The sequence below is a fragment of the Lepisosteus oculatus genome, chromosome 14 (genome assembly GCF_040954835.1).
Source record: "Lepisosteus oculatus isolate fLepOcu1 chromosome 14, fLepOcu1.hap2, whole genome shotgun sequence".
Taxonomy (NCBI): Eukaryota; Metazoa; Chordata; class Actinopteri; order Semionotiformes; family Lepisosteidae; genus Lepisosteus; species Lepisosteus oculatus.
The window spans coordinates 17,707,489-17,732,868 of record NC_090709.1 but is presented as its reverse complement, the minus strand read 5'-3'; the positions used below and the strand labels follow the sequence as shown (position 1 = coordinate 17,732,868).

The 25,380-nt window shown below is 44.5% G+C and overlaps 1 protein-coding gene and 4 non-coding genes across 5 annotated transcripts in view; 1 reads left to right on the top strand and 4 right to left on the bottom strand.

Annotated features, from left to right (window-relative positions):
- Positions 1-25,380, top strand: part of LOC138242792 (zinc finger protein 271-like) — a 781,993-nt gene that overhangs the window by 102,036 nt on the left and 654,577 nt on the right. Inside the window, exon 2 of the mRNA XM_069198343.1 lies at positions 9,513-9,524. Coding sequence (XP_069054444.1) covers positions 9,513-9,524 — 12 coding nt within the window. The remainder of the gene's footprint in view (positions 1-9,512; positions 9,525-25,380) is intronic.
- On the bottom strand, positions 9,616-9,688 carry trnaf-gaa (transfer RNA phenylalanine (anticodon GAA)). The gene has a single exon. It is a non-coding gene; the product is annotated as a tRNA-Phe (tRNA).
- Positions 17,148-17,219, bottom strand: trnat-cgu (transfer RNA threonine (anticodon CGU)). The gene has a single exon. It is a non-coding gene; the product is annotated as a tRNA-Thr (tRNA).
- trnak-uuu (transfer RNA lysine (anticodon UUU)) lies at positions 19,649-19,721 on the bottom strand. The gene has a single exon. It is a non-coding gene; the product is annotated as a tRNA-Lys (tRNA).
- trnaa-cgc (transfer RNA alanine (anticodon CGC)) lies at positions 20,812-20,883 on the bottom strand. The gene has a single exon. It is a non-coding gene; the product is annotated as a tRNA-Ala (tRNA).

The following is a 25,380-nucleotide window of genomic DNA, read 5'->3' as shown; positions in this document are numbered from 1 at the left end:
AGCTTAGAGGTTCATACAGAAAGACAGCTTGTGTTTAAATTGAGTGTAAGGTAATTTATGCTTCTAAAGTCATGGTCAGCATTTATTGTACTGTGCTGTAAACTTTTTCTGTGCCTAGTCACATTATTTTATAGCGTTTTTATTGCGTTATTAAATCCGGTGGCGCTGTGTGTTAGTTTCCTGACTCCCATTATTTAAACTGCGACACTGATCATTCATCTCTAAATAAACTTTATTTTATATAGCGTTTTAAGCGAATAGGTAATTAGATTGCTCATAAACCCAATCGCTTTTTCTACATAAACACAGCGTGATTGCTCTCTGAAAATGCTTTTCCTTAAAGCGATTCTATTGAGGGAATAGCCCAGCTACCACTTAACACTGTACTTCCTACTTTGAATACCTGTGAGACCGGTTTAATTCATCACAGCCAGCACTCCGGGAGTTCATATTGCTTGACTAATTTTAAAAACTAAGTTATAAATGCAAACGCTTCCTCGGTGCGCTGCTCTGGTACGCCGGGTCTTACACAGTGCCTGTCGGCAGTAAGCGTTACAATATACATACCCAACACTGCTTGTACCCATCTGTCATGCAAATAAAACACCTTGAATTGAATTGAATTGAGGGAGAGAGGGGGGTAGTGGGACAGATATACTGTAGACAGACTCAAGGCAAATAAGATACTTATGGGTACGCAGGCATTCACGACAGCAACATACGAAACGTTTGCACGTACTGTATAGTTAAGTTATTACTTGGTTTTCAAAGTGCAACGAAATACAATATTGTTGTTGCTGCTGTTCTGGTTGTTTTTATCCCATAAAGCGTTTTGAGAAGCCACCTTTAAAGGCGATATATACTGTAAAACCGCTGATTCTTATGGAATGTGTTCCGCAGGAGATTCAAATTTTTATTTATTTATTTTTTAATCGCGTATCTTAGGAAATTATTTATTGTCTTTATATTTGGCCAGGGCTTTAAAGAGAAGGCGCACCAAAAAATGTTGGTGCCGTCGTCTCCGCTTTAAAGGTACCCCTGTGCTGGAAGAATTTGACCTCAGAACGTTTGCCCAGCGTAGTTATAGTGGACATAAAAACAAGAGTTCGCTGGCATTATATCCTAGAAGACACAGACCTGGGGAAAAGACCGTGAGCCTGTCTCTAAATACTAATAATACAGTATGTGATCTCCTGTCCCAGCCTGAGGAACAGACAGTGAGCCTGTCTCTCAATAATAATAATACAGTGTGTGATCTCCTGTCCCAGCATGAGGAACAGACAGTGAGCCTCTCTCTCAGTAATAATAATACAGTGTGTGATCTCCTGTCCCAGCCCAAACGACGACACAGTGTGCCTATCTGTCAATAATAATAATACAGGGTGCGATCTCCTGTTCAAGCCCAAGCGAAGACACAGTGAGCCTATCTGTCAATAATAGTAATACAGTGTGTGATCTCCTGTCCCAGTCTGAGGAACAGACAGTAAGGCTATCTGTCAATAATAATAATACAGTGTGTGATCTCCTGTCCCAGCATGAGGAACAGACAGTGAGCCTCTCTCTCAGTAATAATAATACAGTGTGTGATCTCCTGTCCCAGCCCAAACGACGACACAGTGTGCCTATCTGTCAATAATAATAATACAGGGTGCAATCTCCTGTCCCAGCCTGAGGAACAGTGTGCCTGTCAATCAATAATAATACAGTATGTGATCTCCTGCTCCAGCCTGAGGAACAGACACAGACTGAGCCTGTCTCTCAATAATAATAATCCAGTGTGGGATCTCATGTCCAACTCTTAGGAACAGACAGTGAGCCTGTCTCTCAGTAATAAGAATATCATGTGTGATCTCCTGCTCCAGCTTGAGGAAGCCCAAGCGAAGACACAGTGAGCCTATCTGTCAATAATAGTAATACAGTGTGTGATCTCCTGTCCCAGTCTGAGGAACAGACAGTGAGCCTGACTCTCAATAAAAATAATACTGTGTGTGATCCCCTGTCCCAGCCAGAGGAACAGACAGTGAGCCCGTCTCTAAATAATAATAATACAGTGTGTTATCTCCTGTCCCAGCCTGAGGAACAGTGAGCCTGTCAATCAATAATAATAATACAATATGTGATGTCCTGTCTCAGCCTGTGGAACAGAGAGTAAGCCTGTCTCTCAATAATAATAATACAGTGTGTGATCTCCTGTCCCAGCCTGGGGAACAGTGAGCCAGACTCTCAGTAATAATAATAATACAGTGTGATCTACTGTCCCAGCATGAGGAACAGTGAGTCTGTCTCTCAATAATAATAATACAGTGTGATTTCCTGTCCCAGCCTGTGGAACATACAGTGAGCCTGTCTCTCTATAATAATAATATAATGTATGACCTCCTGTCCCAGCCTGGGGAACATACAGTGAGCCTGTCTCACTATAATAATAATACAGTGTGTGATCTCCTGTCCCAGTCTGAGGAACAGACAGTCAGCCTATCTGTTAGTAATATAATACAGTGTGTGATCTCCTGTCCCAGCCTGAGGAACAATAAGCCTGTCAATCAATAATAATACAGTATGTGATGTCCTGTCTCAGCCTGAGGAACAGAGAGTAAGCTTGTCTCTCAATAATAATAATTCAGTGTGGGATCTCCTGTCCCAGTCTGATGAACAGACAGTGAGCCTCTCTCTCAATAATAATAATAATAATACAGTGAGTGATCTCCTGTCCCAGTCTGAGGAACAAACAGTGAGCCTGTCTCTAAATAACAATTATACAGTGTGGGATCTCCTGTCCCAGCCTGGGGAACAGTGAGCCAGACTCTCAATCATAATAATAATAGAGTGTGATCTACTGTCCCAGCCTGAGGAACAGACAGTGAGTTTATCTCTCAATAATAATACAGTGTTATCACCTCTCCCAGCCTGGGGAACAGACAGTGAGCCTGTCTCTCTATAATAATAATTCAGTGTGGGATCTCCTGTCCAGCTCTGAGGATCAGTGAGCCTGTCTCTAAATAATAATGATACAGTGTGTGATCCTCTGTCCCAGCCTGAGGAACAGACAGTAAACCTGTCTCTCAATAATAATAATCTAGAGTGTGATCTCCTGTGTTAGCCTGAGGAACAGACAGTGATCCTGTCTCTCAATAATAATAATCCAGTGTGGAATGTTCTGTTCCAGTCTGAGGAACAAACAGAGAGCCTGTCTCTCAATAATAATAATACAGTGTGTCATGTCCTGCCCCAGCCAGAGGAAAAGACAGTGAGCATGTCTCTTAACAATAATATGAATAAACTGTGTGATCTCCTGTCCCAGCCTGAGGAACAGACAGTGAGCCTGTCTCTCAATAATAATAATACAATGTGTGACTTCCTGTCCCAGCCTGAGGAACAGACAGGAGTGAGCCTGTCTCTCAATCATAATAAAGCAGATTATGATCTCCTGTACTAGCCTGAGGAACAGACAGCGAGCCTGTCTCTCAATAATAATAATACAGTGTGTGCTCTCCTGTCCCAGCCTGAGGAACAGTGAGCAGTCCTAATAGTTACCGCTTTCCTGATTTATCTCAGCAGCTTTAATTTCGCCTGAAGCGCAAGCAACTTGTGAGAACAGGTTGGGTTTGCTGTGCTCAACTGGCTCGGCGTCTTCGTGTCGTAGCGCCGCAACGGTGTGTTTTCTTTCCTTCTCTTTTCAGCCCGGAAGAAACATTTTACTTGTTCCTTTTGTAGCCCACGCATGCCGACGCCTGTGTTGTGTTGTGGATTTTCTCCTTCTTGAATTTATACTCCTCCTCCCTCTCTCTCCCTACCTCTACCTCTCCCTCTCTCTACCTCTCTACCACTCTACCTCTCTCTACCTCTCCCTACCCCTCTCTGCTCTCTGTCTCTCACTCTGGAGTTTATTTTCCAGACAGAAATCCAGCTCCGTCCCTCCTGTGGAAGATTGGTGATGCAGGATGAGAGCCCCTAACCGAGAGCACTGCAGCGACAGGTTCTGTGGTCTGTTTCAAATCAGCCCGCAATGAGACACCGAGGAGAAATGAAGAGCCCCAGTTGCGCTAGAAAATCACCCGGGAAAGAGACTTTCAATGTAGGAAAAAAAAGTCGTTAGTAACGGACATAATATGTTTGTTTTGTTTTTTTAATCGCTGCAATGTGTGACTAAGCTCATACTGCTAAGAGTTGCCCACTTTGTCTAGATCTGGTAACCTGCTCGTCGCTGGTGGGCCAGATCGTGTCCCCCATCACTATACTGGGGCAATAGGACCCACACAGACGGCAGGGTGAGCACCGCCTGTTGGCCCACAGAGAGGGAGAGGTAGAGGTAGGGAGAGAGGTAGGGAGGGGAAAAGGGAGAGGTAGGGAGAGAGGTAGGGAGAGGGAGAGGTAGAGGTAGGGAGAGAGAGGAGGAGTACAAATTCAAGCAGAGGCCTGAGTGGAGCACTGTCATATGGCCCTGACATCAGTCCCTCAACTCTCTGCATAAAGCAGTGTCTTATGGCCATGAAATCCCACATCCACCGCTCTCTGCGAAAAGCAGTATCTTCAGGCCCTGCCATCCTACCCCCGCCACTCTCTGCGTAAAGAAGTATCGTCAGGCCCAGACATCACACCCCCGCCACTCTCTACGTAAAGAAGTGTCGTATGGCCCTGACACCCACCCCTCCACACTCTGCATAAAGTAGTGTCGTCAAGCCCTGACATCCCACCCCCGCCACTATCTGCGTAAAGCAGTACCTTCAGGCCCTGACATCCCACACCCACCACTCGCTGTGTAAAGCAATGTCGTTTGGCCCTGACATCCCACCCCCGCCACTATCTGCGTAAAGCAGTATCGTCAGGCCCTGACATCCTACCCCTGCCACTCCCTGCGTAAAGCACTCTCGTATAGCCCTGACACCCACCCCTCCACTCTCTGTGTAAAACTGTGTCATATGGCCCTGACATCCCAACCCGCCACTCTCTGTGTAAAGCAGTGTCATATGGCCCTGACATCCCACTCCCGCCACTCTCTGCGTAAAGAAGTGTCGTATGTCGTATGTCGAGGTGAGGTGAGGTGCGACACGCCAGAGCCCCGCCGCTGCTAATGCGGAGCACTTGTTGAACTGGCATTGAAAGGACGTGTGCGCACGGAGCGAGCCTTCCCTGCGGCGGAGCGTGGAAACTTTCTCCCCGCGCTGCAGGAGTTGTGTGCGCTGCAGCGGTGCCGAGAGAACAGCACAGAAGGCAGCAGGCTCTGGAGAGCGGGTAAGAGACGGAGCCTTGTGGGCAGGCGAGCAGGCCCGTTTTTTGGAAATTGCTGAAAAGGCTCCGGTGTTTGTTCGGTTTGTGGCAGGCGCACGACGCGAGCTTGCGTAGCGATCTGCCGGTCTGGTGTTATGCAAATGAGGCCGAATTGCATCCCGGGACATGCTGCGAATGCGCATTGGCGACTGCAGATGTGTAGGAAACGGCGCGCTCGTTTTCTCGTTTTGCCCACCCTTTTGAGTGTTAGTGTGGCGTGTGAGTGTGCGAAAGAGTGGGCCCAGCAGGAGACAGTGGCGTGCGGGGTGAGGAGCTGGCCTAGGCTGCGCGCTTTGTGCTGTGGGTGCGGGCAGCTTGCAGGGCCTTATACAACTTATACTTACCTGGCAGGGGTGATACCTTGATCATCCTGTAGGTGGAGTAGTTGGATTGTTTTCTTGTTTTGTGGAAGCAGTGTTTGTTTTGCAGTTTACGAAATGACAACTTTTGGATCCCGCAAGAATGTTGTGCGTTTTGAGCTTTTGGATGACCTCTTCATGGATCGCATGCAATTCAGCAGAAAAGTGTTGCAGAAGGAACTTGGCTTTGAACCTTGGCACTTGGATTTCATCTTCGCTTTCCCAGGTCAGAAAGCATTTGAGGTTGTTTTTGCTATCTATTCTCTGTTTGAACAATGTGTGGATGTGTTTGAGGCAAAAAGAGGGAAAGTTCCTGCCCTTGAGAAGATCAACTTGCAGCCTCTGACACAGAGAGAGAGGAAAACGGTGCATGTTGTTATGTTCTCGGATCTGGCAAAGACGGAGGACATTCACACCTGGCTTAACCAGTACTGCACCGTCCACCATGGAACTGAGGTTAGAGATGTTGACGGTATAAAAACAGGAGCAAGGAAATTCAAGGTTCGCTTGCTACCGGACAATGTAAATGGAGGCTTAAGGCACCTGCCCTCTACAATCCGGCTGGGCGCCTGCAATGGCTATGTTTTTTATGTGGGACAACCAAAGGTGTGTCGGTGCTGTAGGGACACCTGGCATCATCGTGCATTGATAAATGGTGCAAGACCTGTGGCAAACAGGGACATTTAGCCTCTGACTGTTCAATGCTGCCAAAGTGCAATTTATGTGGCTCGAAAGGACACGTTTTTAAGAACTGCCCTCACGCCTACGCCAATAAACTCAAAATGAGAAAGGATGAGGCAGTGCTTGTTTCAGCCAAACCGGCCCGACAATCCAAAGCAAACAACAAGTCAAACAAAGAACCCTTGTTGGACAAAGACTCTCAGCCTCCAGCCAGGATCAGTCCGGCTCCAGGGCCGGTGGAAGAGAAATCCACTACGCCCCCACAACCGCAGACTGCTCCAGACAAGCACAAGGGTTTGAAAACCCCCGAGAACAGCGAGGACCCCTCCCCCACTCCTGCTCCTCAGAACAAGGGCCAGTGTGGGGCCCTCCGGTGGAGCGGGTCCAGCGAGGATACCCAGGATTCAGCGGAGCTGCTTTTCTCAGACTCTGCAAGGGCTACAGATGTCCTCCTCTCCTCCATCCAGTCCATCACGGAGGATCTGCAGCAGCTGGTGGGTGAGGGGGAAGAGGAGACTGGTGCATCGGCTGCACCCCTTTCCCCTCAGTGCTCCCAGGAGCTGGACTTGAGGAAAAGGAAAAATGACTCTGTTTTCTCCCCGAGCGAGGAGGAAGGAGAGCATGGTGATGGGGACAGCTGGAACTCCTCCACCCCTCCCTCTACCCCCTTCCTTGAAATGGACTCCGTGAATGCTTTTACTGCTGCCACCCTGATGAAGGCTCATTCAGAGGATGGCTGGCAGGAAATTGGTAAGAAGAAAAAGAAAAAGAAGAAGGTAACAGGTGAGACAGAAGAGAAATGTGTTTTGTAAAGACTGGTTCTACTTTCTTATGTAATATGGCTCTAAACATAATTTCTCTTAACACCAGAGGTATCAATGACAGAGTTAAATGCCAGTCTGTCTTTGATTACCTCCAGCAGAGAGAGGGAGATGTGTTGATGTTGCAGGAGTGTGCTTTAGCCTATCAAGAGAGGTATAAAAGCTTTGAAGATAGGTGGGATAAAGGGCCTTCTGTTTGGTCAGGGGACAACAACAACAGAACCTCTGGCGTGGCCATTCTTTTCAAAGGATTGGCATTCAAATTGAAAAGTATTCAGAGGGTCATAGATGGCAGGTTGCTGTGTGTGGATGTGGAATGGGGGACCGTTAACCTGCGGCTAATCAATGTGTATTGTCCTACTGACGTGGGAGGAAGGGTGGAGCTACTCAAAGCACTCTCTCCCCTATTGTTATGTAGCACAGACGTGATAGTGGGAGGGGATTTTAATTGTATCTTAGAGCACACAGACAGGCAGTCTAGCTCTCCGATAAAATTGGATTCCAGCTCACTGGCCCTGCAAAACTTAGTTCAAGACTTTAAACTCTCAGACACATATAGATGTATATATCCCACAACAGCAGGATGTACATGGTCAGGGAGGAATCAGAATTGACTATTGCTTTGTCTCAGAGAGAGTGAAAGTTGTTGGGGTCACTCTTCAGGCTGTCTTCTTCTCAGATCATCAGGCTTTAAGGTGTAGAGTGGAACTCCAGGGTGGGACTGTCTTTGGCCCAGGCCTCTGGAAACTCAACACAAAGCTGCTAGAGAACGAGGGGGTAGTATCCCGCTACAAGGAGAGACTATCACAGTGGCTGTCCTTGCAGTGTCTGTACGGGTCAGTAGGAGAGTGGTGGGAGGAGGTGAAGGTGAGGACAAAGGCCTTTTTCATGGCTGAGGGAAGGAAGGCTGCTGCCAGACGGAGAAGAGTGCTAGCCAGGAAACAGAGGCAGCTGCAGCGTCTCTACACTAGACAGTGGCTTCGATGTGCTCGAGGATATCACCCTTTTAAAAAAGGATGTCCGGAGCATAGCGGAAGAAAGTAGTCGAGGAGTGCTGTTAAGAAGAGTGCAGTTCTTGGAAGAAAATGAGAAGTGTACTCTCTTCTTTTTCAGGAAAGTGGTAGGCTCCAAGTCTGTCATGGAAAGTGTAGTTGATGAGGAGGGAAGAGAGAGTACAGAGCTGAGTGCTATCCTCTCCTGCATCGAGGCCTTCTTGTCACGGACGTCCAAGGGGACTAACCGTGGGGAGCAGGAGGGCGGAAAAAGACCCATATGCGTAGCGGCGAGACGGGAAAAAGGCCCGGGCTCATTAGTGCAAAGAGTTCAGGAATGCCGTATAGAAACCTGTGCCCTCAGGGAGCGGACGTGGGGCGCCCTGGTGCTAGGCGGGTCTCAGGACATCCGAACGTCAGTGCTGAGCGAGGACAGAGTGCAAGACCCTGAAATATTTAGCCCAAGGGAAAGAGAGGAACAGGAAGGACAGCAGACCAGAAACTAGGGACAGGACAGAGAAGGACCGCCCTCTGGCTGCAGAGGGCGTGACACTTCTACTCAAGACTGTACAGCTCTACAGAGGTAAAGGATGAAGAAATTCATTTTTTTACCTCAAAGCTAGAAAACGTTTTGAGTGAAGAAGATAGGGAAGTACTTGAGGGGGATTGGACAGTAGAAGAGCTGAGAGGCTATGGAGAGCTTACAGAAGGGGAAAACTCCGGGTGCTGACAGGCTCCCTAAAGGGGTGTCTGCTTTTACTACTTGCACGAATGAAGGCAAAAAAAAGCCAATCGATGTAAACGAACGGCGCTTTACAGAGGAGTACTGCCTGACTGGATCATTGATGAACGACAGAAGCCACTCCGACCTCTTCTCGGTTTTCTTCAATGACTTACTAAGGATCTTCTTCACATTCGACCATGCAGGGGAAGCCAGTTACACCAAAGCAAACGCATGAAAATGCATTTCAAGCAGAGACCAGGAGGGACTTGTTTACACCGAGAGTGGTCGGAGAATGGAACAATGCGCCCAGCCCTGTTGCTGGAGCCGATTCTTGATGAGATCTTGGGCTCACTAAGAGGCCCCCGCTGGATGCTAATCTTTCTGTTGTTCTTGCAGGTCCTGCGCTGCTTTTGAGCCAACAGAGCTCGTCCTGGTCTGTCGGCACAGTGCAATTGCAAATGATCGGCTCCGCGTACAGAAGGAACGTGCGTTTGGTACAAGAGTGCATGAAGGCACCGGAAATACATTGGGAACAAATGACCGGTCGCTCAAGACCTCTGTGAAGTACAGGAGCGTGCAAAACGAGGCTGTTTCCGCCCAGGCTCGAACCGGGGACTTTTCAGGTGTTAAGCTGACGTGACAGCCGCTACACTACGGAAACCTGCAGGTACTGCTGCTTGTGTCTCGCTTGCGTTTCAGGCTGAGAAAGGGAAGCGTCACTTTAGGAAGGGGGCGCTGCAGAGAGGAACAGAGGGCTCAATGAAACAAAACGCTGAAACCCGGGATCGAACCAGGGACCTTTAGATCTTCAGTCTAACGCACTCCCAGCTGAGCTATTTCAGCAGTGTGGAAAGCACACACCTACCTGCTCCAGCCTTCCTGTGTTGCGGCATGAGCGCACCAAGAGGAGCGGGAGAGTGTTGCAGGAAAGTCACTCAGAAGGAAAGCCACCCAGCTGTGCCCTCTGAGCTCTGTCCAGCGCATCTTCCTCGCATGGACTCCTGCCTGCGACGGGCAGGAAACAATTAGCAAGAACAGAACGACACCCCATGGTTGTCTCATGACCACACCTTAGGTTGTGACACGTGCAGGTGTGAGGGGTTGCCGGGCTACTTTGGAGCAGAGCTTGGGCGGAGGGGGGGCGGGAAAGCAGACAAAGAGATGACACCTCAAGGTCTGCACGATCACAGCTCTCCGCCGCCCCAGGCTTCCGCTCGATAAGCTACTGGACACACCCGCCCCTCCTCACACAGACCGTGGAAAAGCCCCCGAGTGGGAGGGCTCTCTCTTCCTCCCAGGAGCTCTTGGACACGACGCACAGACAGGGTGCGGGGAGCCGCCGCCTGCAAACACGGCTCCAGGCAGGACTCCACTCCGCAGGAGCCGCAGAGCAGAGGAGATGAGGGCAGCTTAGCTCCTGTGCAGAGACCTGAGCTGTTGTTGCTGCGGACGCTTTCTTTTCTGCACTCGGGGTAGGAGTGAATGTTGAGTTGCCCTTAGAAATGAAGCAGAGCACTTCAACGGCACGGGTGTGTGTGTGTGCGTGCGCCCTGGTGATTCTGGGAGACAGATCGAACCTGGGCTAAAAGAGAGGGGGCTTAGCCCTCTTCCATTTGCTAGTTCAAAGTTGTACAACCCATTTGTATCTGCTAGGCGGCGCAGTCGTCGTGCACAAAGAACGCTTTGACAAGCTTCAAAAGCAAGTCATTCCGAGTTGGTCGTTTGTGTTTTCAAAATGCTGAATTGCTGCGAAATGCTGAAATGATCTCACGGCTCCTCGGATGTCATTTCTGCTCCGCAAAGGAATCACAGCAAGTGTCGCCTTCCAGCACGGTGGGTCGGGACACGATGCTGGGGGTCGGAGAGTGCGATGTCTTCCTCATTAGTATAGTGGTGTTGTAACAGAAAGAATAAGGTTCTTGATCCCGAGATGAAGTAAAACAGATAAGTTTATTGCATGCAAGGAACAATAAAGCCTAAGTCTTGTTTCCCGCAAGAAACAACAAAACCGAAGTATTGTTCCCCGTACCGGTACAAACTTTTGGGTTATATAGTATCTTCTTCTCCGTTTCTGACGTCACTCGGTCTGATGGTAAAGAGGGGGGTTCATGGTATTTGGCCAGTTTACGAGGTCCTGGCCAAATGGTCAGTTTAAGATGTAGCGGCGAGGCTTATTAATAAGGCAGAATTAAGTGTTTCTGAGCTTTCCCAAATTAGGCCTCATTTCTCTGTTCATCTCTGTGGTGCAGCCACAGAGAAACCATGCAGGCTGATTTAGGGTTCCTTTGATAAAAGACAGCTCCCAAAGGGGGATGCACTTAGCTAAGCCTGGCTATCATGATCAATGGTCATCCATTGGCGCCTATCTGTCTAGGGAGTGCCAGTTGAACATCTGGACTGCATTACTAAGTGTCAGGTGTAAGTGACTCATATCTCACCTTGATCAACCAATCAGGGACTGGTAGGGCCGAGTAACCCACGTGGGACTCTGATGCCCATGGAACTTTCAGCCAATCAATGAGCTGAAGTTCCTCCAGGTAAAAACAGGCAACACAGAGAGCCTGTGAGATTCAGATTCAGTAAGATTCTGAGGAGAATTCTAAAGGGAATTCAAAGGAGAATTCCAGGGCAGGACGGCCCAGGAGCAGAAGGCTCCCAAGGGCAGTACATTTTCGCAGCGCACCTCCTGACCATCCTGAGACTCAGCCCGGACAACCACGGAATGGCCAGTGTGTCCGAGTACAAGAATTTTCCTTTGTTCTAAGAGTCTGGAGTGGAGGTTGCCAGAGAGTAACCAGCAGCAGGCCTCGTGAACAGGTCGGAACTGTGGACAGCTGAATCACTATTCAGAACTAGCTCTTCATCAGGAACGAACCGGTCCTCTTCCTGACTTTCTGGGACCCACAGTCATCTTTTCTCCTGTGCACAAACTTTGCTAGTTAAAGCCAACAGTGAGCATCAGCAGTGCACCGTCACAAGCCGCACAGCACAGCCTGGCACCGAGCCAGAGAGCGCGGATTGGACAGCAACAGCCTGCAACTGTTTCTTTGTGCCGCAGGAGATCTGAATCCCCAGAAATTGGATGAGTATTCAACTTCACTGCATTACAGCTCGAGAATTCAATTGTTATCCCAACCAGTTGATATCAATTGAATTCCTAAAAGTTATGTACTTGTTTTGAGTATCTAATGTAGAAGTTGTAACCAAGTTCACTTTACGAAACGGTCTTAATGAATGATATACTGAACGTATGTCCTCTTGATATGTGTAACTCTTTGTAACTGACCGAATATACCTTTTGTATTCTGATAACCCTCTCGATAAGATCTGTTAGTTTTACATGCATATTCTATGTATTAATAAATGTATCCTCGTGTATTAGTACCTGTGTGTGTGTGTTGGTTGAGTTATGTCGCATGGTTGGACTCTAAAGCCATCAAAAGAATCAACTTTGTGATTTACTGCTACAATTAATAATTGTCTCAGTAAATGCCCAAACCCTACAGAACTGGTGCCTTCAGAGAGCCACTACATTACATTTTGGCTATGGCAACATTACATATTTGGCGTCCCTGTGCCGGTTTTCTTACAATAGTATAATAAAATCTGTGCATGCATTACCTGTTATTCAGCTACTAATACAGATAACATTAAACTTCAGTATTAAGATATTACACTTTTATTAATAAAATATGTATTGATAAAATTCCTTGTGAATAATTGTAGTGTCTGGAAAGCAATTGTTACTTAATGACGATATTATTTCCACTACATTCAGGACAGTTCCAATTAAATCTATTGTTCTGCTTAGTCTGCTTAGTCTCCTACTTTAGTAATGTCTAATGGGCAGCAGCTGTTATTTTAGGTTTGTTGCAATTGAGAACAGGTTTGCTACAGAGCTGCTGACAAATTTCAGCAGCCAGTTTGTTGCAACTGACCCGTTGTAGCTACCAATCAGCAGCAAGGAGAAACAAGCATTAGTTTTGCCTTTTTTTTTAAAAAAAAAGGAAAACAGAGTAGTAGTTTATGTGGTAATTTCAGGTACAATGTATGAACTAAAGTTAACTAGTCCCACAGTAATGCGTGGCATCCTATCAACAGAAAAAAAAATAGTTGTAACCCGAAAAAACAACAAACACAAAACAAGAAGTCTCCCGGGAACCTAGGTAAATCCCTGTAGTAATCTAGCAACTATAAAAAAACAACCAAACGCAACAACTTTAAAAGAAAAAGAACATTAAAAACAAATCTGGGGAACAACAAAAACACAGAGTCTAATGCGAGAGCTTTTTCAAGTCTTCAGTGCTCCTCTCGTCTCAGTAGACCTCTCTCATATATTTCTGTACAGGTCAGCTGGAGGTACACAGCTGATGGTAATTTAAGTAGGGAGCTGGGTCAGCATGCATGGGCTTCAAAGGAAAAAGTCAAGGTTTATTCCATGCTGAAAAGAAAAGGAAACACAATGTTTCAGCTGTGGAGCCTTATTTGATTGTGACTCGAAGTAAACCTTTACTTCTTCATTTGATGTTGATTTATCTCCATCAGATACCTGATAGTATCTAAACTTGACAGTTGCTTTCAGTAGCTAAAGACACTGCTCCAGGTGAAGCACAAACTCACAGCCTCGGTATAACTCTGCTGTGCACTGTTGTATAAGTACCGCGTGCTGACCAATTGCACCACTGGAGCTGTGCAAGGTGTGCAGAAACACAGGGTGAAAACGGTTTCGGTTGTGGATCCATCTATACATGGGGAACACTAAATTAGCAAGGAAAATACAAGAAAAGAAACTGAAAGAATTGTGCTAACAGCAAAGGGGGACGGAGGGAGGTGGTCAGATAAGTAAATCAGCCTCGCAGATTATTTGTATCGACATTTTTTGAGTCAATCGGCAAACAGATTTCTCTTCATGTGCCTTAAACTGTGCAGTTTGTATCTTCGTTGTAGATAGGTTTCTTCAGAAGTCCAGTAAACTGACAATAATGGAGAACTAGCTGACGCACCCCGTCGTGAAGACCCTCTGTAAGGTGATTACACGTTTCATTTTCAAGTCGTCTCCTTTACACGCAATTGCAGCCCGGACACTGAGAGAAAGCATGAGAAATGGCTCCAATTTCAATGTGAAAGCGCAGTACAGGCTCGATGGCTTCAGATCTCCCATCAATCAAATAAAATTGCAGTAAAGCGATCTATATATGACTCTGAAGTACTGGGAAAGATGATTATTTTGAGCATGCCTCCCAGGGTCTGCTACGAGGCTGAAGTTACAGTAGCTTCTTATTCGCCAGCTTCTTATGCGTGTTTTTCGTTCCACCTTAAATGGTGCTGCTGTGATGTTATGTCACCTTTCGCCTGTAGATGGCTCTCTTCAATCTGTACTAATCCGGCTGGAATACTGTAGACATCTTCACTGAAAGGGAATATCCAAATAGCGACTGTCCAAATTATATTTTTGTATGGAATATATTTCAGAAAATCGCAAACCAATTTTAAAAACTCACCACAACACGGACTTACACTGGGAAAAGGTGATTGCACTTTCTGCTTATTGCTACAGCCTTCCCCCCGATTATGAAAATGTCTCACAGTTCTGACACCAACGTTTGGAAGACAATGTAACAGACTATCAAAATCCTGAAGTACAAGAAATTTTAATGCACCAGTTTTTTAAATATGACCCTCTGATCCTGGCATGTCAGAATACATTTCGAAAAAGTGTGGCACGAATTGCACGAATTGCAATGGCACAAATTGTTGAGAATATCACTGACCTTGCCGATATTTGCAGGGGATACGAATGTATTGCACATGTTGAACTACAACAAGTAAAAATTGAGCTCCTTAGTCAATATCACCGGGAATGTCCAATAATGACGAACATCAGTAGCTTCAAGGAAACTTAGACTCGCACATGGAGTTTTACCTTCGAATGGAGGGTGGGAGAATTCATTTATACTCTCGTTGCTCATTAGCTAAAATATTTTAAAAATATGACACAGATTTGTTTGAGAAACTTGTAATCGCCTTAAAGAGAGTCTTCTTGGAGATGTGCACCAGCTAGCTCTCCACTGTCAATTGACAGGACTTTAGAAGAACATGTTCTCATACAACCAACATACAAATTACACATCTTAAGGAACATGAAGAGAAATCCGTGTACTAAATAACATAAAACTGTCGCTGCAACTTATCACCAAGCTATATGTGTCTGACCACCTCTTTGCTACTTTGCAGCGAGCACAAATCTTTCTGTTTCTTCATCGCTATTTTACTGTCTCCATCCCCTATGTGGAGATGGATCCACAGCCGAAACTTTAGGTCAGTTCCTGTTACTCTGTCCGATTGAAAGAGCTGTATTAAAGGCACTCCCATCTCTGCAGGAAAGTTATTGCTGCTCTCAACACAATATACTGCAGCCAAATATAGCGATACTGTCACTGCCTGTGGGCCACGTGTTCCTGCTGTCAGTCTATTATGTCATGTTCATCCACACCCAGAAACATTACTGCTGTAGCACAAGAGTTATATAGGTGCAGTCCATAAAGCAAAAATCTCTTAATCTCAGAACTGTGGGTTCAGTCCCCCACATTGATTAAAGCTTAAAACTACAGCAGCAGGAGTAACAATAATGGCAACAACATGTTTGGAGTTCGGCATTTCATTTATTCTGCGGAAACATTTTATCGGAATGAATGAATTGCCCGAGATAAAAGAGTAATTTTGGCTTCAGATCGTTTTTACAGAGCATTGCGGCGTTCTGTTCATGCTGACTACACGCTTTAAATTTGTCGTTTACTGCAAGCGTTGCTTTTCCAGGTTTTTCTGAAATTCCTCGCATTTGAGCCAGCACTAAAGTATTTAATTCCCGTCGCTGAATACATCGTGGAAACGGTATTTTCAACAGAATGCTGTCACACATGAAATCTTTTCGTTATTCGGTTCTGAAGTTTGAAAATGAAAATAAAACGGGGGTCACTTCATAGGCTTGAAAGAAGTCCAAGCAGCATAAAAACCCGCGAATTCTCACAAAGGCTGCACCTTTCTTCTGCTGCTGTTATAAATCAGCCTTAAACATTTGGATGCATACCTTACTGCTGCTAATCACATTCACGTGTTTACAAAGCTTTTTTCTGTCCGTTATGTTTTTGCTAAGCAGTTTCTCCGTTTTCCTCGTACTGTGATTGTCAGCGAGCACAACAAGACTGAAACAGTGTAAAGGCAGGTAAAAAAGACAGGGTAAAACGCCTGATTGTCGGGAGTGGGATTTGAACCCGTGCCTCTATTTGGAGAGTGAAACACAAAGCTTAAAAGACACGAAGTTGTGAATTTGCTGTTTTAGACCGCTCGACTATCCTGAAGAAATAGGTGCTGACTGCACCAGTTGCATCCGATTTTCCGTAATTTTAGGACGATTGATACGACTGGACTAACAATTTGTGGCGTTTAGTATGACATGGAAAACGGTACCGGAGCATTCGGGTCCCGACTACCAGACTCAGAAACAGTTTTTACCCCCGCACTATCAAACTATTAAACTCCCAGCCTCTCTCGCTCACTCCTCACCTCTCACCTATGATCTGAACCTCACAGTGCCTTCTTTCTTACCAAAAACCCAAACACACATTGAAAATCTACCTCTACCATACATGTCAAAAGCTCACTCCCCATCATTTCTATCCCTTTATTTCATTCTTTTGATGCGTGTTTTTGCACATAACCTGTTACCTTTTTGTTGTTTTGCACGCTGCCTGTTGTTTTTTGCACATTGGCTGTTGTCTCTGTCTTTCTTTTGTTAAACAATTGTATTGTTGTTGTGTTTTTTTCTTTGTACTACTTATGTCCGAGAGCTAGCTAAATAGCATTTCGTTATACCATATACCTGTGTATGAGTATAATGACAATAAACTTGAACTTTAAACTTGAACTTGAACTTGACATAGTCTTGCAGGCAGTATATTATTTTATCGTTTACTTGTTTAAAAAAACACGGTCTTCTCGTTCCTAAGTCAGATTTTTAGTGCTTTCGAACGTTACTTCCAACCTGGACTGACAGCTCACCCGATCTGTTTGTGATCAGACCATGGAGTTGGGGGCTGTACCAAGCGCACGTTTCTTCCCAATGCTGAGGCGATCGTTCGGAAGATGGGTGTGAAGAGAAACAAGCTTTGTCGACTAAAAAACAAGGCAGGATATGCAAGAATACTAATCACTGGCGACAGTTATGTTCTCTTACTATTGAGATCCCTACATTGCGAGTTTTTTTAAGACTTTGAAACTAAAGGAAAGCGGTGACAAATGAAACTGGCACAGGTGGGGTTTGGACCCACACTCTCCGATTTACGAGACCGACGCCTTACCACTTGGCCACCGCGCCTTCGTGTAAGCATGGGAATAAGGTTGTTCAAATTATTTTTTTCTGAATCTGGTTTACATCGCCAAATGTAAACCGGAGGCAGCAACAACAATAAAAGGGATACTTGTCCTTAAACTCGGACGTGATGTTCTGCAGACATGTGCACAATGTCCTGTTTTCTTGCAGTGTAGACATTTTGCTGTTCACGCTCCGCATTCATCTGCTTTGTGCATTGTTAGTCCGCACCTGTAACATGTAATGTCAGCCGTCCCCTGTTCTTCTATTTCTCTAGCATGACTGTGTCCTGCTGTTCGGCTTTTGTTTGTAATGTTTGAGCGAGCGCCCCGTTTAGTGTCACTTTGTCACTGTGGTCAGAAAGCATTCTTGATTCTGCTTGAGCTGCTTCATGAATTCTAGCGACTGTAAGAGCTCTTTCTAGTGTCAGCCCTTCCTCCTGCAGCAATTTATAGTATCTTATGTGCACATTTTTCCACAAGTTGATCTCTTAACATGTCAGTTTCCAATACTCCAAAGTCACAAGATTTAGCCAGTTCTCTTAGTGCAGTCACAAAAGCATCAACAGATTCGTCCTGAGACTAAGTTCTCTGCCTAAATTTATGCCGTTCCAAAATCACAATTCTCCGCGGTGTAAAGGAAGCGCCTAAGGCAGCTACAGTCTTTTTCTCCAGGGAGGTTGGCGAAAATCCGCTGCACGGGAGCCCCGATACAGTGCAGTAATGTAGCACGTCTCACGGCATCCTGAGCTTCTGTAGATCCACTGGCTATTTAAAAAAAATCTGTACGACCCCATCCATATCTTGTATTCCGTATACAAATCCGGGGCTCCGAGGTTCAGTAGAAGCGGTGGAAAAAGCTGGGCATAAGCAAAGCTTCTCGGCGCGGCTACCATATCTTCCATGGCGCAAGCTAAACGAAAAGTCCGTAAATTCAGAAGTTCGTTTCTAACAGCAAGAGAACTAAAATCTGAACTGCACTCGCTTTGAGTCCGTCAAGCACTCATCTCTGGTCGCCTTCAATGTTGTGTATCTTAATAAAGAGACGTTTTTATATTATTTTAACTATTTTATTAACTACACAGATCACGCCCTTACACCATATATTCCTGCCTTCTACTCTCTCGTTCTGTTGTCTGGCGATGTCTACTCACTATACTACATTTAGCATGACTTCTTGTTGCAGTTGAGCTCAAAGCTGGAGATGATCTCCATATTCTACCGCACTATCTAGTCCGAAAAGTAGTACACAGTACATACTTTTTTAAGTGAAGTCAGGTTGTTAAAAAATTAAACCAGCGCCCTGTCACAGAAATGTACCCCAGTCTCCCGCGCAACAAGCGGGGGTACTCAGCACTGTACTAACGAGGAGCGCTTGTCTGCAGCTGAGCGTCAGCTCTGTTTACTGTCAGCAGTCATTGCCTCATTTCCAAAGACTTTTTCACCTGCTCTCAGCTTTTAAAGACAGTCATAAACGCTCAAGAAGTAATTCATGTCAGTTGGAAGTCTGTTTCTGTTGTCTCAGCTCTTGATAAAGAAAAACCGTGCGTGGGAGACTCCCTCTCTGAAGACGTTTGCCGTCCCCCTGCGAGGGAGAAGAGCCATCAATCACCGAGGCAACCACTGAGACAGTTAACATTAAACACGTGAAATGCGAGATGTTGTGATTCCTTCCCCGCTTAAGGCTTCTATTGTTTCTACCCTAACGAGAAAGACCTCTTTATTAGAAGTGAGATTTTAACAAACGTCTCCAGGGTTAACTGCGACCTGAACGCAACGCCTTAGACCACCAGCCATCTTGCCTGTGGTACTAAGAGCAGCACTCAATAAAAATGATCAGAAACCGAAAGCGCTTCTTATGCGGATCAGTATATTCCGATTCCACTGGTTCTGCAGAAGAAATAAGAAAAGCCGAACTCAAAGCACTGTGTTGCCATTACGGGTACTCTGCAGCTGCTTTAAGATCTACTCACACCGTGTTGCCATTAAGGCTACCTAGTTAAAAAAAAAACTTATCGTCATCTTTTTGAACGTGATTATTAGACACCCGTTAAATCTCCACCGAGGTTTCTTGAGAGATCTTCAGCGAGCGAGTATTAAAAAACTACGTCGCTTCCAACCTCTGCTGTCACTGTAAACTCGGACGTGATGTTCTGCAGAGTTGCAGTGTGCCTTTCCTCTTGTCGTATTCAAGAGTACTCACTGTGTGAGCTCCTCACTGCGTGTTCTGTACTCTACTGTGATTTAATTTAGATGATTACGTGGAATAGAGTGACAAGATCTACTTGAACATTTTCGGTTTGTGAAATGAAACACTAAATACACTTCTGTAAATACAAGTAATGGACATTTAAAATAACCACAGTACAGCTAGAACAGTGAAAGATAAAAGACTATTTAGAATGACATTCACAATAGATTTAAGAACAGCACATCCGCCCGAACAGGGACTTGAACCCTGGGCCCTCAGATTAAAAGTCTGATGCTCTACCGACTGAGCTATCCGGGCTCTGAAAGAAAATCGATACTGTCGGGATCCTCGCAAGTCACGTGTCTCTTGTTCCGAAGCGCAGTCATACCTGACCCGTCTGGAATGACCACTGACAGACTTTATCATGAAGCGACGGCATCACTCCCAGTAGAATGAGTGAGAAATACAGCATGACATGGGTAGTTAAGAGGCTCCCACAATCCATCTTTCCTCACATTACTGATTTTTTTCAATAGCATTTGGACCTTTTTTCACATTCAGATTTTTTTCTCATTTAATAAAATCTTTTAATCAACAACATTAAAAAGAAAACAAATGGAACATTTTTTGGAACAATAATTAAAAAAAAATCTTTCAATGCCTTGGTTGTATACGTGTGCACACCCTTTATAAAGGGAGTTGCAACAGTGCTGAAATGTAAAGAGCATTTCTGTAGAGAAAACAGCATTTTTTCTGCCTTGATGTTAAGCTTAGGGAGCCTGTCTTTTAGAAATTCTATTTCTTCACACCCTGCACAGCCTCCCGACAGACTAACGAATATTTTTGGGAGAAATTGGCTCACACACCGGAAGACACTAACGTTTATTTACGTTAGAGTATGTGAATAACAGTTTAACCGAAAAAGTTTGTAATTGTGATTTTGTTAAAATTTAATAAATCGTCTATCATCAGTAAGTAATTATTAAGAAATTGTTTTATTTCATAAACTATAAGACAATTTAGAGAGTTTATAGGTCATAAACGTCGCTTATGTTCTTTTAACTCTAGCGTTCAGGATCCAAACCCAGGTGCGGACGGTTGTGTTTCTTGAATCTCTTGTAATCATCAAAAGTCGATGTGTAGTCCTTCAGTACTTTCTCGAGTTGTGCCATGGATATTTTATACGATCAATACTTGTCATGCTCTTTTGCATTTTCCTTAACTAAATTAGTTCAAATAATTTAGGATTTAACAGAACTAAATGAGGTACATTTAAAACAGCAGCGCAACTCTGCAGCACGTCGAGTGTGCCTGCATTTAATTGTGTAAACCTGGCTCTCTCTGAACACGAGCAAAGAGTTCTCACTCAACAGAAGATTGCGATGTGAGTACTGTAATATAAAGCACCTGGAGATGCCAGGGATTGAACCCGGGACCTCATACATGCGAAGCATGCGCTCTACCACTGAGCTACATCCCCGATGAAAAAGTTTATGGAACAGACTTAGAAATGTGCAAATGCTCACTGATCACACCACTCACGAAGAATGCCTGCAGTTTCCCACTTTCGCGTTTCTTCTACTACAGAGTAAATTCATAGGAATGAAAAAATAAGGAAGGAAAAATAATCGCATCGAAGCTTCAAGAGGCTGGGCACAAATTAATCTGTTATTTTTGCATCCAGTTACATGGGCGACGGTGGTTGATTCCCAGACGGGGGAGTGCTTTTTTTTCTACCTCCTTACTCGACTGCCCTTCAATTCTATTTTATTTGAAACCTATTTGCATCTTTTAAGTGCTCTTGATTAAACTATGCATAGAAAAACAGCAGTACTGATGATTTAACGTAAAAGGGTGAAACAACGCCCCAACCACAGGAATGGTAACAGGAAGGATCGTGTTCTTATTTAATATGTCCTTTTGAGATGTCTTGTCAATGCACACAGGCGGTAGAGCTGAATAATTTACTTTTAGTTCTTTCTATACCTGGAAGAAAGGAGCCGACTTTAACTTTAAGAGGCAAAAATGACACCTTGTCAAAGCTAATATTTATTAAAATGACATCACAACAAAAGAGTGGAGCCTTGAGTGAATAAAGCCTTGAGTGGAGCCTTGAGCTTTCATTGGATGTCTGTGTCTCCATAACTTTGTAGGTGAGAGAGAGGATTGTGATAATTTGCAGGTGCTTCTCGGGAGTGCGTTGGTGGTACAGGCGCCTTCCAAATAACTGAGTCAGTTTTTTAATCCCAGCCAGTGCAAACCCAAATCTTTTCAAGATAATCTGTGGTCCGCTAACACATCTTTTGAAACACTACAACAGGTAACACCCCGTGTGAAACATCATGAGCATCTATTAAACCTCTCTACCTACCCGTTCCTCACAGAGACATGACGAGGGTCTAAAGGGACATTTTGAGCCGTAGAAACATTTTAGCATTCCGTACTTTCCTGTGCAGTCAGGCCAGTTCCACTTTAACTGCGCCCGACAACGGAGGTCGTTTTGAAAACTACGAGAGTAAAGGAAGAGTAAAGGATTGGAAGCTAGGGAGTTTCAGGTCTGTGTTTTTATTATAGGTTCTCAAATCTGAATACCTTTTCAAGAAGTATTTCAGAATCCCAGTCAAATCCAGTACGAATGCTGCATAGATCTGCATTGTACAATTAGTATACTGTTTGTCCGTTGAATCAAACACGCCTTATGAAGCATTTCTAAAACAGGAGAGATTGTTAGGGAATGCGTCTTCCTGTAAAAATAAAATGACTTCAAGGGCACTATAAGCAGAGGTGCTCTACAGAAGAACTATAGCCAGAGATGCCAAAGAGGTCGAGATTTCACCACGTGAGAGAAAGCATCTCAGAAAACGAAGTTGCGGTCATTTCCACGCCTCATAAAACCACTAGGTCAAACAACAAGAGCTGAAGAGCCGCTGTTGAGAGTAACACGGCCGAGCGCTCTAAGGAGCTGGCTTAAACCTCCAGCCTCTTCAGGAGCATCTGTTGGAGTCACACTGCTACAGTGTATCGCCTTGTTAAGTATCCCTTTTATTGTTGTTGCTACCTCCAGGCGATGTAAACCAGATTCAGAAAAAAAATAATTTGAACAACATTATTCCCACGTTTTTTCGAAGGTGCGGTGGCCAAGTGGTAAGGCGTCAGTCTCGTAAATCGACGATCGTTTTATCAAACCCCACCCGTTCCTATTTCGAAGTCTTCAAAAAAACTTGCAATGTAGGAGTCTCAATAGTAAGAGAACATAACTATCGCCAGTGATTAGTATCCGTGCATATCCTGCCTTGTTTTTTAGTCGACAAAGCTTGTCTCTCTTCACACCCATCTTCTGAATGATCGCCTCAGCATTGGGAAGGAACGTGCGCTTGGTACAGCCCCTGACTCCATGGTCTGATCACAAACAGATCTGGTGAGCTGTCAGTCCAGGTTGGAAGTAACGTTCGAAAGCACTAAAAATCTGACTTAGGAACGAGAAGACCGTGTTTTTTTAAACGAGTAAACGATAAAATAATATACTGCCTGCAAGACTATGTCAAGTTCAAGTTCAAGTTTATTGTCATTATACTCATACACAGGTATAAGGTATAACGAAATGCTATTTAGCTAGCTCTCGGACATAAGTAGTACAAAGAAAAAAAACACAACAACAATACAATTGTATAACAAAAGAAAGACAGAGACAACAGCCGATGTGCAAAAAACAACAACAGGCAGTGTGCAAAACAACAAAAAGGTAACAGGTTATGTGCAAAAACATGCATCAAAAGAATGAAATAAAGGGATAGAAATGATGGGGAGTGAGCTTTTGACATGTATGGTAGAGGTAAATGTTCAATGTGTGTTTGGGTTTTTGGTAAGAAAGAAGCAATCAGCACACATTTTTTTCAGGACAGTCGAGCAGTTTAAAACAGCAAATTCACAACTTCGTGTCTTTTAAGCTTTGTGTTTCACTCTCCAAATAGAGGCACGGGTTCAAATCCCACTCCCGACAATCAGGCGTTTTACCCTGTCTTTTTTACCTGCCTTTACACTGTTTCAGTCTTGTTGTGCTCGCTGACAATCACAGTACGAGGAAAACGGAGAAACTGCTTAGCAAAAACATAACGGACAGAAAAAAGCTTCGTAAACACGTGAATGTGGTTAGCAGCAGTAAGGTATGCATTCAAATGTTTAAGGCAGATTTATAAAAGCAGCAGAAGAAAGGTGCAGCCTTTGTGAGAATTCGCGGGTTTTTATGCTGCTTGGACTTCTTTCAAGCCTATGAATTGACCCCCGTTTTATTTTCATTTTCAAACTTCAGAACCGAATAACGAAAAGGTTTCATGTGTGACAGCATTCCGTTGCAAATACCGTTTCCACGATGTATTCAGCGACGGGAATGAAATGTTTTAGTGCTGGCTCAAATGCGAGGAATTTCAGAAAAACCTGGAAAAGCAACGCCTGCAGTAAATGACAAATCTAAAGTGTGTAGTCAGCATGAACAGAACAACGCAATGCTCTGTAAAAACGATCTGAAGCCGCAATTACTCTTTTATCTCGGGCAGTTCATTCCGATACGATGTTTCCGCAGAATAAATGAAATGCCGAACTCCAAACATGTTGTTGTCATTATTGTTACTCCTGCTGCTGTAGTTTTAAGCTTTAATCAGTGGGTATGTAATGTTGTAAAGGGGCTGGACTACTTTGTTCAGTCCAAATTCCACTATGTGAATTTATGCTTTTTTAATATAAGCATTAACAATACAATGCGTGCTCAAAAACCGTTACTTATAAGCTTAAGAAGCGGCAGTGTTTTGACAAAGTGTGGTATTCGAACAGAAAATGCTGAAGTGTTTAATACTTGCTTGTGAGCAGATCTCCCTCGATTTAGACAAACTCTTGTTCGGCCGATGATTTCAGATCAAAATCTGAATCAAGTGGAAAGAAAGCTGAATTACGCTGGGTACTGGGTATCACTGTTACGCCATCAGGTCATGCTAGGAGGATTGGGGGGATGAAATTGACACAGAGGGACCCAATGTGGGGGCTGAACCCACAGTTCTGAGATTAAGAGATTCTTGCTCTATGGACTGCGCCTATATAACTCTTGTGCTCCAGCAGTAATGTTTCTGGGTGTGGATGAACATGACATAATAGACTGACAGCAGGAACACGTGGCCCACAGGCAGTGACAGTATCGCTATATTTGGTTGCAGTATATTGTGTTGAGAGCAGCAATAACTTTCCTGCAGAGATGGGAGTGCCTTTAATAAAGCTCTTTCAATCAGACAGAATAACAGGAACTGACCTAAAGTTTCGGCTGTGGATCCATCTCCACATGGGGGAAAGAGACAGTAAAATAGCGATGAAGAAACAGAAAGATTTGTGCTCGCTGCAAAGTAGGAAAGAGGTGGTCAGACACATAAAACAGCTTGGTGATAATTTGCAGCGACAGTTTTATGTTATTTAGTACACGGATTTCTCTTCATGTTCCTTAAGATGTGTAATTTGTATGTTGGTTGTATGAGAACAGTTTCTTCTCAAGTCCTGTCAATTGACAGTGGAGAGCTAGCTGGTGCACATCTTCAAGAAGACTCTCTTTAAGGCAATTACAATTTTCTCGAACAAATCTGTGTCATATATTTTTTAAATAGTTTAGCTAATGAGCAACGAGAGTATAAATGAATTCTCCCAACCTCCATTCGAAGATAAAACTCCATGTGCGAGTCTAAGTTTCCTTGAAGCTACTGATGTTCGTCATTATTGGACATTCCCGGTGATATTGACTAAGGAGCTCAATTTTGACGTGTCGTAGTTCAACATGTGCAAAACACTCGTATCCCCTGCAAATATCGGCAAGGTCAGTGATATTCTCAACAATTTGTGCCATTGCAATTCGTGCAATTCGTGCCATACTTTTTCGAAATGTATTCTGACATGCCAGGATCAGAGGGTCATATTTAAAGAAACTGGTGCATTAAAATTTCTT